The 15,022-nt window shown below is 39.4% G+C and overlaps 6 protein-coding genes across 6 annotated transcripts; 3 read left to right on the top strand and 3 right to left on the bottom strand.

Annotated features, from left to right (window-relative positions):
* Nucleotides 1-256: 256 nt before the first annotated feature.
* On the top strand, nt 257-2,551 carry SEC18 (AAA family ATPase SEC18; the record flags this gene model as incomplete). Its single annotated transcript, XM_003648018.1, has 1 exon — nt 257-2,551. The coding sequence occupies one exon, from the start codon at nt 257-259 to the stop codon at nt 2,549-2,551; it is 2,295 nt and encodes a 764-aa protein (XP_003648066.1).
* Nucleotides 2,552-2,834: 283 nt separating this feature from the next.
* RPG1 (translation initiation factor eIF3 core subunit a) lies at nt 2,835-5,624 on the top strand (the record flags this gene model as incomplete). The annotated part of the gene is made up of 1 exon (XM_003648017.1): nt 2,835-5,624. The coding sequence occupies one exon, from the start codon at nt 2,835-2,837 to the stop codon at nt 5,622-5,624; it is 2,790 nt and encodes a 929-aa protein (XP_003648065.1).
* Nucleotides 5,625-6,017: 393 nt separating this feature from the next.
* Nucleotides 6,018-6,608, top strand: Ecym_7424 (GLTP domain-containing protein; the record flags this gene model as incomplete). The annotated part of the gene is made up of 1 exon (XM_003648016.1): nt 6,018-6,608. One exon carries the CDS (start codon nt 6,018-6,020, stop codon nt 6,606-6,608), a length of 591 nt encoding a protein of 196 aa, XP_003648064.1.
* Nucleotides 6,609-7,172: 564 nt separating this feature from the next.
* On the bottom strand, nt 7,173-9,084 carry Ecym_7423 (uncharacterized protein; the record flags this gene model as incomplete). The annotated part of the gene is made up of 2 exons (XM_003648015.1): nt 7,173-8,338; nt 9,024-9,084. The coding sequence occupies 2 exons, from the start codon at nt 9,082-9,084 to the stop codon at nt 7,173-7,175; spliced, it is 1,227 nt and encodes a 408-aa protein (XP_003648063.1).
* Nucleotides 9,085-11,088: 2,004 nt separating this feature from the next.
* On the bottom strand, nt 11,089-11,280 carry Ecym_7422 (uncharacterized protein; the record flags this gene model as incomplete). Its single annotated transcript, XM_003648014.1, has 1 exon — nt 11,089-11,280. One exon carries the CDS (start codon nt 11,278-11,280, stop codon nt 11,089-11,091), a length of 192 nt encoding a protein of 63 aa, XP_003648062.1.
* A 1,131-nt stretch (nt 11,281-12,411) lies between these two features.
* On the bottom strand, nt 12,412-13,599 carry SPE2 (adenosylmethionine decarboxylase SPE2; the record flags this gene model as incomplete). The annotated part of the gene is made up of 1 exon (XM_003648013.1): nt 12,412-13,599. One exon carries the CDS (start codon nt 13,597-13,599, stop codon nt 12,412-12,414), a length of 1,188 nt encoding a protein of 395 aa, XP_003648061.1.
* Between the last annotated feature and the right edge of the window lie 1,423 nt (nt 13,600-15,022).

The following is a 15,022-nucleotide window of genomic DNA, read 5'->3' as shown; positions in this document are numbered from 1 at the left end:
ACACACACAGATATAGCTCGAAAAGTATCGAAGGGCATGTCATAATCCGTGCATTGGACACCTTGGTCCCTCAAATAGCCAGGATAGCACTCTCCAGTTGTATATACTGCGCAATTGTGCGATTCCATTTCGCGTCATTAGTCACGGGCGATGTCTTTTATATAATAAAACGTCAACAGTTTCTGAGACCTTAGAACTTACCAATGTTTATTTTAGTTACTATTAAAGGTTATATATATATGAGATAAGTTAGAAGATGGAGAAGCTAGGGTTATCAGGGAAGTTGCCTTCATTTGGCAGAGCTACACATACACCATCTCCTCCAGATATGAGTCGTATTGATCCTACGCCAAAACAAATGAGAATTGTCAATTGTCCTAACAATGCGCTGGCGTTAATGAATGTGGTGGCCGTATCGCCTTCTGATTTTGCAGATAATATCTATATTGCAGTGGACGATTTTTTTGTTTTCACGACGAGGCAGACATCTGCTGTTCAGCCGGGTACTTTAGGGTTCAATGGGAACCAGCGTACTTGGGGTGGGTGGTCGTTGAATCAAGAGGTTAAGGCGAGGGCGTTTGATATGTTCCGGCAATCTGGGAAACAGGCGTACTTGGGTGTTCTTGACCTGGAAATTTCGTTTAGAGTACGTTCTAAGGCTGTAGATGTTCAATTTGACCAGGATGAATTGGCCAAGCAGCTTATTAAGACGTTTGATTCACAGATTTTCACGGCGACGCAGTATCTCGTTTTTGAGTTTAAGGGACATATCTTTGATTTGCGTGTGAGAAGCTTGCAAACAATTGATCTAGGAGATGTGGAAATTTCTAGTGCGGCATCTTCTAGCATCGAGGCCAAGGGTATTCTAGTGAAGCAAACACAAATCAATTTCTTCAAGGGCAGGGGTGGTCTGGTGAACTTGAAGTCTTCGAATTCTTTAAGGCCTAGGTCGGACGCAGTTATCCGTTCAGATTTTAAATTTGAGGATCTTGGTGTTGGTGGTCTGGACAGGGAATTTACCAAGATCTTTAGAAGAGCGTTTGCAAGTAGGATATTTCCTCCTGCAGTGATTGAGAAGCTAGGTATTTCTCATGTCAAGGGTCTATTGTTATATGGACCACCAGGAACTGGTAAGACGTTGATTGCGAGGAAGATTGGTACTATGCTAAATGCCAAGGAACCCAAGATTGTCAATGGTCCCGAAATATTGAGTAAGTATGTTGGATCATCCGAGGAAAATATTCGTAACTTGTTTAAAGACGCAGAGGCAGAATACAAAGCCAAAGGTGAGGATTCTTCTTTACACATTATAATTTTTGATGAGTTGGACTCTGTTTTTAAGCAAAGGGGGTCACGGGGTGATGGGACCGGTGTAGGAGACAATGTGGTCAACCAGTTATTAGCCAAGATGGACGGTGTGGACCAACTAAACAATATATTAGTTATCGGTATGACAAATCGTAAAGATTTAATTGATAACGCATTGTTACGTCCCGGTAGATTTGAAGTTCAGGTTGAAATCCAACTTCCAGATGAACCAGGAAGAGTTCAAATCTTTGAAATCCAAACCAAGAAAATGAGAGAAAATAACATGTTGGCGCCTGACGTCAATCTGAAAGAGCTAGCTGCTTTAACCAAGAATTTCTCTGGTGCTGAGATAGAAGGGTTGGTTAAAAGTGCAAGTTCATTTGCCATTAACAAAACTGTAAACATTGGAGAAGGTAAAACCAAAATGAACGAGAAGGACATTGCGTCTATGAAGGTTACTAGAAATGACTTCATGAACGCACTAAATGAAGTTACGCCCGCTTTTGGTATCAGTGAGGAGGATTTGAAGACTTGTGTGGAAAGCGGAATAATTTACTACTCTCCAAAGGTTGAAGAGATTTTGAAACACGGCTCTCGTTATGTTCGTCAAGTCCAAGAGAGTAGCAAATCAAGACTTGTTTCCTTATTAGTTCATGGGCCCGCAGGCTCGGGAAAGACTGCCTTGGCAGCTGCCATCGCGTTGAATTCCAAATTCCCCTTTGTAAGAATGATTTCTCCAGTAGAAATCGCGGGCATGTCCGAAACTGCAAAAATTTCATTCATTGATAACACCTTCAGAGATGCCTATAAGTCTCCTTTGAACATTTTAGTCATCGATTCCATTGAAACTTTAGTCGACTGGGTCCCAATTGGACCTAGGTTTTCGAACAATATCTTGCAAGTCTTGAAGGTTTATTTGAAAAGAAAGCCCCCAAACGACCGCCGTCTGCTAATCATTTCCACCACATCTGCGCACAGTGTCCTTCGACAAATGGATATCCAAAGCTGCTTCGACAATGAGATAGCCGTCCCAAATATATCCTCCATCGACGAATTTAACAAAGTCATGATTGAATCCAATTTCTTGGATGACGCCGGCAGAGTCTACGTCATTAATGAGCTAGCAAAGCTATCCCCACAGTTAAATGCCGGCATTAAAAGGGTCCTAACCAACATTGAAACCGCCAGATATGATGACGATCCAGCCAACGAAATCATAGACCTCATGGCACAAACAGTTTAATCACCTACATCTGTCTACATCTAGAATATCTAAAATCCTAAATATATAAAATAAACAATTCACCCGGACAGCATAACCCAGCACAACTAGTATAATCCCACCATTATTCCCAAACTACATTAAATTGCTTCCTTCAGTTATACCGTAAAACACGACTATCAAATTGAAGCTGTTGCCTGGCGAAAAATTTTCTGAGTTTTGAAATCAACTTCATGAAAAGTTGAACATTCATACTGGATAGATAACACTTATTACCAAGGCTCACAGGTACATTTAAGACGACATGGCACCTCCTATTCTGCGTCCTGAAAATGCTCTGAAGAGAGCGGATGAATTAATTTCAGTTGGTGAGCCACAGGCTGCTTTGCAGTCGCTATTTGAGTACATTTCATCTAGAAGGATTCGTTCTGCGGACCCATCTGCTATTGAGCCCATTGTATTCAAGTTCTTAGAATTGGGAGTTGAACTTAAGAAGGGTAAAATGATTAAAGATGGGTTGTATCAATATAGGAAAAATGTCCAATCCACTACTGATGGGTTGAATTCCGTCGGTGCTGTGTCCCGTAAATTCATTGATTTGATTGAAAAAAAAATGTCAGTTGAACAAGCTAGAGCTGATGAGGGTGAGAACACGGATGAGGAGGATTTGGAGGGTGGTGTCACTCCGGAAAATCTGTTAATTTCTGTGTACGAGCAGGATCAGTCTGTTGGAGGTTTTAACGACGAAGCTGTGACCTCTTGGTTGAGATTCACTTGGGAATCTTACCGTACGGTGTTGGATCTATTGAGAAATAACTCTCAGCTCGAGATCACTTATTCTGGTGTTGTGAACAGAACTATGCAATTTTGCTTGAAGTACAATCGTAAGAACGAATTCAAAAGATTGGCAGACATGTTACGTCAGCATTTAGATGCTGCTAATTATCAGCAACAAAAGTCGAAACAGTATACTGTAGACTTGTCTGATGCTGACACTTTGCAGCGTTACCTGGATCAACGTATCTTGCAGGTTAACGTCTCTGTGAAGCTAGGTTTGTGGCACGAAGCTTTTAGATCCATTGAAGACGTGCATCACTTATTGTCCACATCTACTCGTCCTCCTAAGCCGTTCATCTTAGCTAATTACTATCAAAATATGGCTAAGGTGTTTTCGGTTTCTAACAACTACTTATTGAACTCCGTTGCTCTAAAAAAGTTTTTTGAGTTGTTTTTGCAAAATCCAAAAGCTACGGAAGAAGACTTTAGATTACATTCGTCTCAGCTTATGTTATCTGTTTTATCTATCCAGCAAGATGACTTGCCTGTTGTTGGTTATGATCCTCTTTTGCGTTTGACCGATTTCTTGGACCTAGATTCGAAGCCCACCAAAAAGCAAATGCTAGAGGCTGTGACTGATGACTCCATCTTCAGCAGAGTTGACGAAGATGTAAAGCAACTATATCACCTAATCACCGGTGACTTTAACGTCACCACTATTAAGGAGAGACTGGCTGCGTTACTGCCTTCTTTGATTGAGAAGCCTTACTTTGAGCAGTATGCCATTCCCTTGAAAAATTACATTATTAGAAAGGCCTTTATCGATGCTTCAAAGAGATTTAGTGTGATTAAGTTGGATGAGTTATTCCAATATGTTAGCTTACCTGCGCCATTCGAGTTAACTCCTCTAGAATTGGAAAAGGCTTTATTACAGGCAGCAATGGACGACTATGTCTCCTTTACCATTGACCACGAATATGAAGCCGTTTCATTCGTAGAAGACCCATTTGAGGTTTTAGGTGGTTCTAGCGTTGCTTTTGCCGACGAAGAGTTTTCTCAAGAGTATGGGTCTAGGGAAGAATCTGCTGCACCTGCGGTTGAGGAAGAATCTGAGCCAGTCTTGACTCATAACTCTGCTGTTCGTAGACAGTTGTTAGAGTTGGCAAAGCTGTTGGAGGAAACTGAAGGCTTCTCTGAAGCGTCTTATGTTGAGAAGATTAAGTTGGCACGTACAGAATTGATCAGACAAAACAATCAAATTATTGCCAATGAAAAGGAAACTGTGGAAGAACGTGCCAAGAAGCTTGAGATGGAAAAACAATCCATTTCTGGTATTACTTTGACTTCTGAACAGGTTGTTGAAGAAAGACAGAAGCGTATGAAAGAAGAAAAGGAAGCAGCTGAAGCTAGAATGGAAGCAGAAGCTTTACGTCGTGCTGAAGAAAAAAGAGAAAGAGAATTAGCGGAGATCAACGAGAAGACAATGAGGAAGATGATCATCGATGTTAATGCAAAGGGCTTAATCTACATCGATCCTGAAGAGTCTAAGAACATGAATCTTGAGAAATTCAGAAAACTCACAGTCGAATTGGTATCTAAAGATAGGAAAGATTTGGATGATCGTATGAGACATGCATTCAAGAAGGTTGATCATACTGAAAGAGCATACAGAAAGCTTCAACTACCACTTTGGGAAAAGGATGCCAAACTTCAAAAGGATAAGGATTTGGAGAATTACCAGAAGTTGAAAAAAATGATGTTGGAAAAGAATCAGAAGGACCACGAAGAAAGTGTTGCATTAAACCAGCGATTGTCTAAGATATTCCCATCCTATAAGGAATTCAAAGCTAAAATTGTAATTGCTCAAAAATCAAAGATAGATAGTTTGCGGGTTGAAAATGCTGCCAAATTAAAAGCTGCAAAGAAAGCTGCGCTTGACGAAATTCGCAGGCAGCGTTTCGAGGAGTTGGTGTCCATACGTAAGAAAGAACTGGCTGCCGAGCAAGAAGAGCAGGAGAGGTATCAACTTGAACAACGTCTTGCTAAGGAACGCGAGGAGCGTGCCAGGCGCAATAAAGAGAAGGACGAAGCTGCACGTAAGCAGAGAGAAATTGATGAGATGATTGAGACGAAGATGAATAAAAAGGCTACTGCTAGTCCCGTGTTCGCTGCCCGTAAATCTGATGACTCTATCGAAACAACTCCATCTCCTTCAATATTACCTGCCTCCACTTCAACCAACTCAGAAGCTCCTAAGAAGCCTCTAACTTATTCTGAAAAGATGAAACTTGGAAGAAGGCAAAGGGGTACAACGTAGTTCCGTTTTCAACAAACTTAACTAAAATGCACATTAAATAAAATTATAGTTTTTAATTTTCTGAATCACACAGTTAAGCCTGCTATATGTTAAATAGAAGGAATGAATAACTTACATATAACCTTTCCAAGGACAAACAGGTCCTTCTTTCTCTATCTTTTACCAATGAGAACTTAAAATATAAAACGTCTGCTCATCATTCATTCTTTATATTTGTAGCAGCTCAGCCCTTTTCAGCATTTGGGGCACGGAACGTTTAAAAATTGCTAAGAGCAACTTTCGATCTTCTCAATCTAACACATCAACAAAACGCAACAGTCTTCTGGCTTTTACTATTGCAAGAAGATATTCTAATACTAAGAGGTTACCTTATACTAAACTAACATTTAAACAATGTCAACTTTTTTCGACGAAATAAAGCGCTCTTTTACTGAGGTTTTGATTGATTCATCCAATAACATTTCTACGCCTGATTTTCTAGAAGCTGCAGAAGGTTTGGTGAAATTGTTTGATTTATTGGGTAATGCTGCATTTTCCGTTGTCCAAAAGGACTTGAATGGCAATATTACCAAGGTTCGCAATAGATTAAAGTCGCATCCTTCTGAATCATTAAGCTTACAGGAATTGGTTTTAAACGAATCCAACCAAGGTAAGAAAACAGCGTCAGAAGGATTGCTATGGTTAACAAGAGGACTCCAATTCACAGCTCAGGCAATCAGGGAAACTGTTGATCATCCAGAGTTGGAAATGACTAAAACTTTCACCGATGCTTATGGTAAAACTTTGGTGCAATATCACGGTATGTTGGTAAGACCGATATTCAAATTGACAATGAAGGCATGTCCATATAGGAAGGATTTCTTTGCTAAGCTGGGTTCAGACCAGGAGAAAGTCAATAAGCAACTCAAAGATTGGTTGGAGGCTTTGGAAAATATTGTGTCAATTTTAATGAAATTTTTGAGCGAGAGGTGCAAACATTTGTAGAAATCATTAAGGGACGCCTTCTACTTGATCCAGTAACATTCAAAACACATATAACATATATTATACATCCTTTCCGGCTTTAATGATCAGTCTGAGTACAAATATAAGTGCTTTCTCTCATCCTCGACTATAATCTTTCAGGATGTAAGTATTTTTTTATTACAGTTTATATATAAATCTAAGGGTGAAATAGACCAAATTATCCACATAAAAACCCAGAGTATTAAAGTGATTATGTTTTATCTAAATACTGTATATTCTAGAAATTCAAGTTAAATCGGAAGAATAGAGAGCACTGAATTACCTTTACGGGTGAATGTAAAAGTAATGCTTTCGTTTATTTAGTTCCACAGACGATTAATAATATATAAAACAATTTAATTCAAAGTAATTTCATTTAAGAGCTCCTCAGCCAAAATAAGAGCCCAATATCACTTACCTATGAATAAGAAGCAGGTTGGGGAAAGGCAACAATCATTTGACAAATAAAAAACGGTGTCTAAACCCCCGTTTCTTTGGTTCGAAGAGACGTCAGTGAGGCAAATACATTTTAAAATAACTCCCTTATAATAGGGCAACAGCGACAGCGGCAACAGCACCCATGAAGGAAGAACCTGGAGCGAAGTTAGCAGCAATACCCGAAGATTTAGCGCCGTCAGTGGATGAGGCAGTACTTTGTCCACTAGCGGTACCGGAACCACCAGAACCTAACTGCATAGAGGTTGAAGAAGCACCATTCTTGCAGACAAAAGTATCACCCTGAATACCACCAGCCTTTTGCAACGCCTTCAATGCATCACAAGTGAAATTACTGGAGGTAGTTTCGACCTGAGCACCACCCTTAATACTCTTTAGATTGTCCAAGTCAAGCGAGTTGAATTTACCACTGATGATTAAGGCATTACCAACAGTTTGAACATTAGAGAAACCGTTGATTTGCTCCAAGTTGGAGTTGTTCGCAACAACCAAAGCACCAGAAACACCAGTCAAGGATGGGAAGTCAACTTCACTCAAGTCATCATTGCCAGTAACAGTCAAAGTACCACCAACGCTAGTCAAATTACTGATCTTTAGCTCTTCTAGAGAGGTCTCTAGGAAACTCATGGAGGAGTTAACTTTTTCTAGGGACTTCAAGGATACAGAGTTCACATCTCTCATGGTAATGTTGTTGGCCCATTGCAAATTGTCAAAAGTAACATTGGATTGACGCCCATTGAAAGAAACGTCCAAAGCGTTGGAGACAGACTTCAACTGAGACCTGATGGTAGCCAAAGCTTTGTTATTGTTGATATTTAGAATCTGGATAGACTGCAAAGACTCAAAACCATCAATAGATTCCAAGTTAGTGTCCGAGATAATAAGCTTGTCAGCAGACTTCAACTTTGTTATGATGTTGGAAACAGCTGGCAACGTAGTAAAGTCAATTTCAGAAACTTCCTCCAAAGAACCGAAACTAGCCTTCTCCAATACAGTCAACCCTCTCAAGTTCAAAGATTTGGAAATAGACTGCAAAGAGTCGGCAGAGAAACTCACCAACTTAGTAGCATTATTAACAGTCAATGAACCATCGATCTCTTGAACATTGGCCAAAGACATCCTGTCGGCAGTTCCAGAGATAAGCAAGTCACCAACTAACTTCTCACACTTGGAGTACTTGTCCAAATCCGCCTGAGCTACAGCGGTAGCTCCCGCCTCGATTGAACATGATGATGGAACATCACTAGTGCTATCTGCGAAAGTACATTGTTAGTAAAAAAAATTCAACATCGAATTCGTCCCAAGCTCTGATAGATCCCAACAAGGGCTCTTCAGTTTATGCCTGTCTGAGGGAAGTGAAGTGGGAGGTGGAGAGCATACGGAGAAATAAGCGAGGCAGTGTCTGTATGGGGCAAAATAAAAATAACAAATACGCCCACATTCAAACGTGGGAGGAGTTTCATAATGCTGTAACACACTTTTTTACGATAACAAACCTAACGTGTGCGATTCAAAACGATGTAGCTAACACGTATGCATATGCATGCATACATATGCACGCTCGAGGCCAGCAAGGATCAAACAAAACAAAGATTCCCCACTAAGATTTCCCGATTCGGACTTGTTTTTATTGTACTTTTTCCGCATCCGGATCAAAGCCTCTTTCGGAAATTACAGAAAATCGACCCGTAAAAGATGATCATATACCTCACAGCATTCCATAATGAAACCTCCGTACATATACCTTGCCAACACACACGCCAGCGTTCGCTAGTCGAAATCAACAGCTGCAACAGCAGCTCCAGCCTGCCATGGCGCTGCAACACAGATCCCTCGAGCACCAACCAAAGAAGACCTCTCTGTGCATACTTGCGCACCATGGAACCTCCCCCATGAACCCACATATCTCTCCATCTTACGAAAAAAACCAATACTTACTTTGAGCTTGCACTGCACCTATTAGAAGTGCAGCAGAAGTTAGAGCTATCTTGTATTGCATCTCTTAATATTCAGTTTGCCAGCGTTGGTAAAGTGTAGTTTGTAAGAAAGCAAGTGAAATACCTTGTTGCCTATATATATAATATGAGTATGTATATATATCAGCTTTATAAAAACCAAATCGGCAAAAGCAAAAGAAAAGCTGCTGCGAAACTTAAATCCTGAGATGTGGCACTTTAAGACTTCTTTAAATAAAAAATTGTCGAAAAGAGGACTAGGCCGGTCAACAAGAGAGTTCTATGGAAAGAAACTTCTACAGACTAAATAGAAAATTTTTTTTTCGAATTCCGCTTTCACAGCCTCGAGCCTCACAAGCCCTCAGATAACGCAAGGAGGTCGATGATGCCCAGAAGGGGTCACACCGCACTGAAATCGTGTAGTGTGATTTCATGGACAACAATAGCACTGACGCCGTATCCGACGGTGTCCGACGGGCGACAGTTGGGCTGCAGGCTTGATGCTGCGGGCCAGGCTGGTCGATAGCTAATTTTGCCTGCAAGCAAATCCGAGTGGTGGCTGGGTAGGCAACGTGGTAGGGATGGTGGTGTATGCTGTGTATGGGGAGTGCTTTTTGGGCCTGGTGGCTGCAGTAGTCAGACTATGCAAGAGGCAGCGCAGAGAAAGAGCACAGGTTTCGAAGGGGGTCAGGGAGTGGGGGGTGGGAGGGGGGAGGCGGAGAGAGAGAGAGAAGATCTACGTGTATGTCAGTGATAGGATATGTTTGGACCCGCAAAAAAATGCTTGCGAAATATTCTGTTGTAATAAACTCGGCGTAGGATTTGGTCAGATGGGGAGGAACGATTTGCAGAAAATTTAAGCAAGAAACCGCAGTGGCGTGAACGTGTTGGCAATCGCAATCGCTGTACTACTTCAAAAAAGTGAATCTAAGTTTTTAGATGGAATGGCTAGTTGAGCTGCTATCGTTATCATTGTATGAGTAGTATATATGTTGTGTGGTAATTCGTTTTTTAATGGAGGTGAGAGCGTGTGCGGCGTTAGTAAACGAGAGAGGGATATTATTATGTGCGACGTTTAACGAAAACACAATACAGGTAAAACAGAAAGTGAGTGGGTAGTGCGAAATGATAAATATGATAATAATAGTAGGAGTAGTTTAAGAATATAGAGTAATAGAGTAATAGAGTAATATAATAATAATCAAATAAAAATTAATAAAAAGTAAAAAAATAATCGAATAATAGTAAATTAGTAATTAAATGGGCGGGATGTTTTCAAAGATCAAAGCGGCGTCAACCGATATTAGCTAACCCGCCGCTACAATGATCATCACATGATGGTGATAAATCCCCTCCAAAACTCGTAAGGAAACCAAAAGAGTGATTTTGTTATAATCATAGCTCAGTAACATTGGCAATACTAGCAGTGTAGCAGAGATGGTAGTAGTGGTGGGTAATAATAGGAGGTAGTGGAAGTAGTTGTAGTAGTCTATAATAGTAATAATAATAGAAGCGCCTCCATCACCTGCGGAGCGGAGGCAGCCTAACGAGTTGATGCTATTATAATCATAAAATTATAATAAAATAAAAACATTTTGTTCTGGTAGGTTTTTTTTTTTAAGTTTTATATTTTTTTTTTGGCTTTTTAAACAATTTTTGGGAACTCTTTAAATCATAGTAGTAAATTAATGTAACAGAAAAATAGGGGCAAGTGGTGGTAGTAGTAGTAGTAGTATTAGTGATAGTATGGAACTAGTATATAGTTTACTAGTTGCCTCTTAAAAGTCGCAGTATTCGTAATAATAAAAAAATGGAAACTCTGCCCATCTTTGATTGATTGTATTCAAACCATCATTAAGTAAGATAAAAATCACAAAAGGAGAAAGTAAAATAATACAACACAAAATTCAACCTAATAATATGCAGACATCTGTATGTGGGTGGGAACTGGAAAATAGTAATAATGTTGATGATAACAGTGCTCAATAATAATAACAATAAAAAAAATGAAACTGCTATGTTACCATGGCTGTGAATCCGTTTCTAAGTTACACAAAGAAAACTAGAGCGCCTGCGACAGCGGCGCCAGCAATGGATGGAACAATTCCGTTAAGCATGACGCCCGAATTGGCACTGTGTCCTCCGGCAGTATTATTAGCAGTTAAGTTGGAGATGTCTGCTTGACCATTGACCAAAGCAAATGCACCAGTCAAGGCAATGATGTAATTGGTGAATTTCATCTTTGATTATTTCTAACTTCAGTTGTTGTGGCAGTAGGCGGTTATAATTATATTCAGAAAACTCTTTAGTCCTGTCTGGTTTCCCTTAAGAATATGTGTCCTACTAAATCAAAAGAGAGAGTAAATGAGAAGTAAGAAGTAAGATGAAAATGTTAACGTCGGAAAGCCTAATGATGGATTATTTGTACCCAATATATATAGTTTCTCTTTTCGTGTATTGACATTGTAAAAGAACGGCTTTGTGTCAGGGCGACTTTTGACGGTTGGCACTGACAGGGTATAGTAATCCATTGTGAAAACATCTGCGGTGCGGGACAAAAATTCGTTGTGTCAGGTGCTGACTTTGCCAGTCTTTGTATACCTTTGTATTTACACAAGGGATATGAAGGGTTTCGTTACTTAGATACTACCGAATCTTTGTTTGAGTTTCTCACAGACCATTGCGATAAGCTTGAGCTAAATTCACATTGGGAATGGGCTCTGTAAAATCATTTTAAATTATTTCGTTTTGCCCCTCAAACGGCATTTTAATTGACTGATTCCTGATCTTTTATTTGTGTCACTTGAACAATGGCGCCCTATATTTACTACTACTACAAGGGAATACCGGTCAATGCTAACAACTAAGGTTTTTTAAAAAACAGTCTCTGGTGGACTCAATAAAGTAGTAATAGCTAGAAGGTCTTTCTTGTATAATAATCGATTAGATTGATATTTTGGCTGTTTATGGTATTGATTCCAACTTCTATTTTGTTAAACTAGGTTCATGTAGGTTATGAGTGGTACAAAAGGGCTGTCGCTCAAATTCCATTGTTTCGAGGCGAATGGCCAAGACAGTCGCAGTACTTGTATAAGCGACCATCAAGTCATATATAGAAAGGGAGATAAACTAAAAGCTTTTGTTAGATAATACTTATAATTACTTAAAATACGGGAGCCTTCGTTTGTGCGACACTCTTATTATAACAAAGTGAAGTCATATTCGGTTGTCTGTGTGATTTTACAGCTGGGTTAAAAGACAGTCAAAAAGAATACAACAGGAGATTAAATCCCTCTTTAATATGAAATTGGATCACAGGTAATTATCTAAGCTAGAATGCAAAACAGGGTTTTTCTTTTGAAGAGCCTAATTTAAATAGCCTGCCTGTACCTTAAATAGATCGATTGATAGTCGTCCAGCTCATGTATAATTTTATCACACTTGTGGTATGCTGCTACATTGTCAAACAAACTTGTTAACTTCAACAGATCCTTCGAAAGAGGACGTTTGGCTAATAATGTTATAGAGAATTCAGCGGGCTCAAAAACTTCAAGTACCTGTTTTAAAACATCATAATGATTCATCTTACCACCGGATAGAGATTCCACGGGGACGTTACTTTCAAATGAAGCATATGACCACCCTTTTTCAGGAGTCACATGTAAAGTATAATAGTATTTTTCGTCCACTACCATGTTACTAGAGTATCCGCATGGTGTAAAAGCAAAAGCGTCTTCTGCACAAGACACGCCTGTAATATTATCATAGATTTGGTTCAGCTGTGTGGATTTATTAGTTGCTAATCCCATCAAATGTCCTGTTGGATTAGTGCCATTATTTTCTTGATCAGCAGGTTCTGTCGTCGAGTTTCTACTATAAACAAATTGCTGTGCCTTATTGTGGTCCAAACCGGTCATCAAGATCTCCAGTGTTTCATCCATTTCACTAGAGGAGTCAAAGGTTTCCAAACCTTTATTAGTCTCCGTGACATACAGGTTCCAATGATTGTTTTGATCAATACGGCCAATCAAGTACGAGACGCCACAGCAAAAGAACTTGTTAAGGCAAGCTACCTCATTTGACCAACTTTTATGAATCGAACGTTGGTTAGCAGGAAACATGAAGCACCGTCTAGAGTAAAAAACTTTGTACGGACGAAACTTTTTAAGTTCAGGATCTAATAGATCCCACGACAATTGAACCTTTACTATATCAAACAGCTTTTCCAGGCAGGACAAAGTAGTAGTGGTTCCGCATGTCTTTAACGTAAGCTTGTGATCGAACACAAACATTGACGATTCACTCAGTAAAAAAGCATCTATTTTCTTAGTTTTCTTGATCGAAAGAACCTCACAGTTAACTAATTTCAACATAGAACACCAGTCCTCCACAGATATTGAACGTAGTCCCTTACCCCCATTTGGAATTGATTCTTCATTCGGGTAGAACCAAATCTCTAGTAGCTTTTCTGGACCCTCAAATGCGCAAGTTGAATCTAAATTTGCAGATAATTCCTTGTCGATGTACACATGGTCCATATGAGAACTGAGCTCCGACATATTTTCGCTAATAAAGTGAATACGATATATCTAAGATCTGTTTCACCTGTTTATAAAATATGTCCTGTCTTGTAAACCCTCGAATATCACCTGTTCTAAAATATTCGACTATAAATTTCAGACCGTCCAATAATTGTTCACTCTTGTTACGTAACCTAGAGTGAAGACCTCAAGCTGAAACTTAGATTTCCGATAAGGTTTATAAAAAAGTGAACAGATTATTAAAATTCTTCAACCGGATATTGTAGCAACTGAAATTAAAACTGATTTACTTCTACCGTGGAAACTATCCGTTTAATACATTGATTGTCGATTGTCGAAATTTGATAATAAAATTTTTCAACTTTTGATTTACATTGAGATGCGGATAGATAAGTCAAGACGACTCCGTTAAAGAATTCAAGCAGAGTCTGAAAAGATTGATCAGAAGGTATTTTGAAGCACTTTGACATGTCAGCTCTACATAAGACAAGCAAGAGATGGAAATTTATAAATTATACAGTAGCTTAAATGAGTTACGTACAAATGTCACCCTTGTATGAAACTGCATACTATTACCAAAAAAATCCAAATAGATGAGCGATTAAAAGGGTAAATTAATTCTTTGATAACGACTGCCCTTGGGAGTATTGCAGGAAAAAGTCATTCTTGGTTCGGTGTTCAACTAGTTTTGATCTTTATCCACTGGACACAGTCTTCCTATGACCAATGAGCCACCTGAACTAGGAAAAAAGGATTCTAAACCAGTGCACCAGTCTTAAAGCATCAGCACGAAGATTCGCTGCCTCAAGCCATGCTGTAGCACGCACAAAATCAGTAGTACAATCGTTGTTATATGAGGTCTGTTTCCTTCTTAAAAAGTAGCGAGCATGTGGATACATCAACGACCATGAGCATTGTGAATATGATACAAAAGCACGTACATTTAATGATGTCAAAACGAACCCAAAAAATGAAGAAAACGAACCAAGCCAGTAGCAGTTATACGAGAATGAGAAAACAGGTGCCATAGAACACAATAAAGCATCCATACTTATGGAGGCAAAACGTATGAAAGACGCCCATATTGCATCCCGTGACGATGGGTTAAGATAAAAAACTTATCTTGGGCGTTATCCCACACTGTTTAACAAGGCTGGCTGGCTGGTCCACGTCTTGTGTAGTTCATAAGCTCTCTGCTCACAGCACAAGATAAAATACCACTCTTGCATACCCAAAACTAACAGCATACAAAAACGATACATAAACCAAAAAATGCTGCTAATACAGCTGCTCTATGATGAAACTATGAAAGCTTCGAGTAAACCAGATAGAATCCATAATTTAACCTTGAATCAGAAATAGCCATCTTTAAAACGGTCAAAAGAACTCAAACTGCGACGAACTGATCCTAGTCGTAGACAAAAAAAGAACAGCTGAGCAA

The sequence above is a fragment of the Eremothecium cymbalariae genome, chromosome 7 (genome assembly GCF_000235365.1).
Source record: "Eremothecium cymbalariae DBVPG#7215 chromosome 7, complete sequence".
Taxonomy (NCBI): Eukaryota; Fungi; Ascomycota; class Saccharomycetes; order Saccharomycetales; family Saccharomycetaceae; genus Eremothecium; species Eremothecium cymbalariae.
The sequence above is the reverse complement of the archived record's forward strand: the minus strand, read 5'-3'. Positions and strand labels throughout refer to the sequence as shown.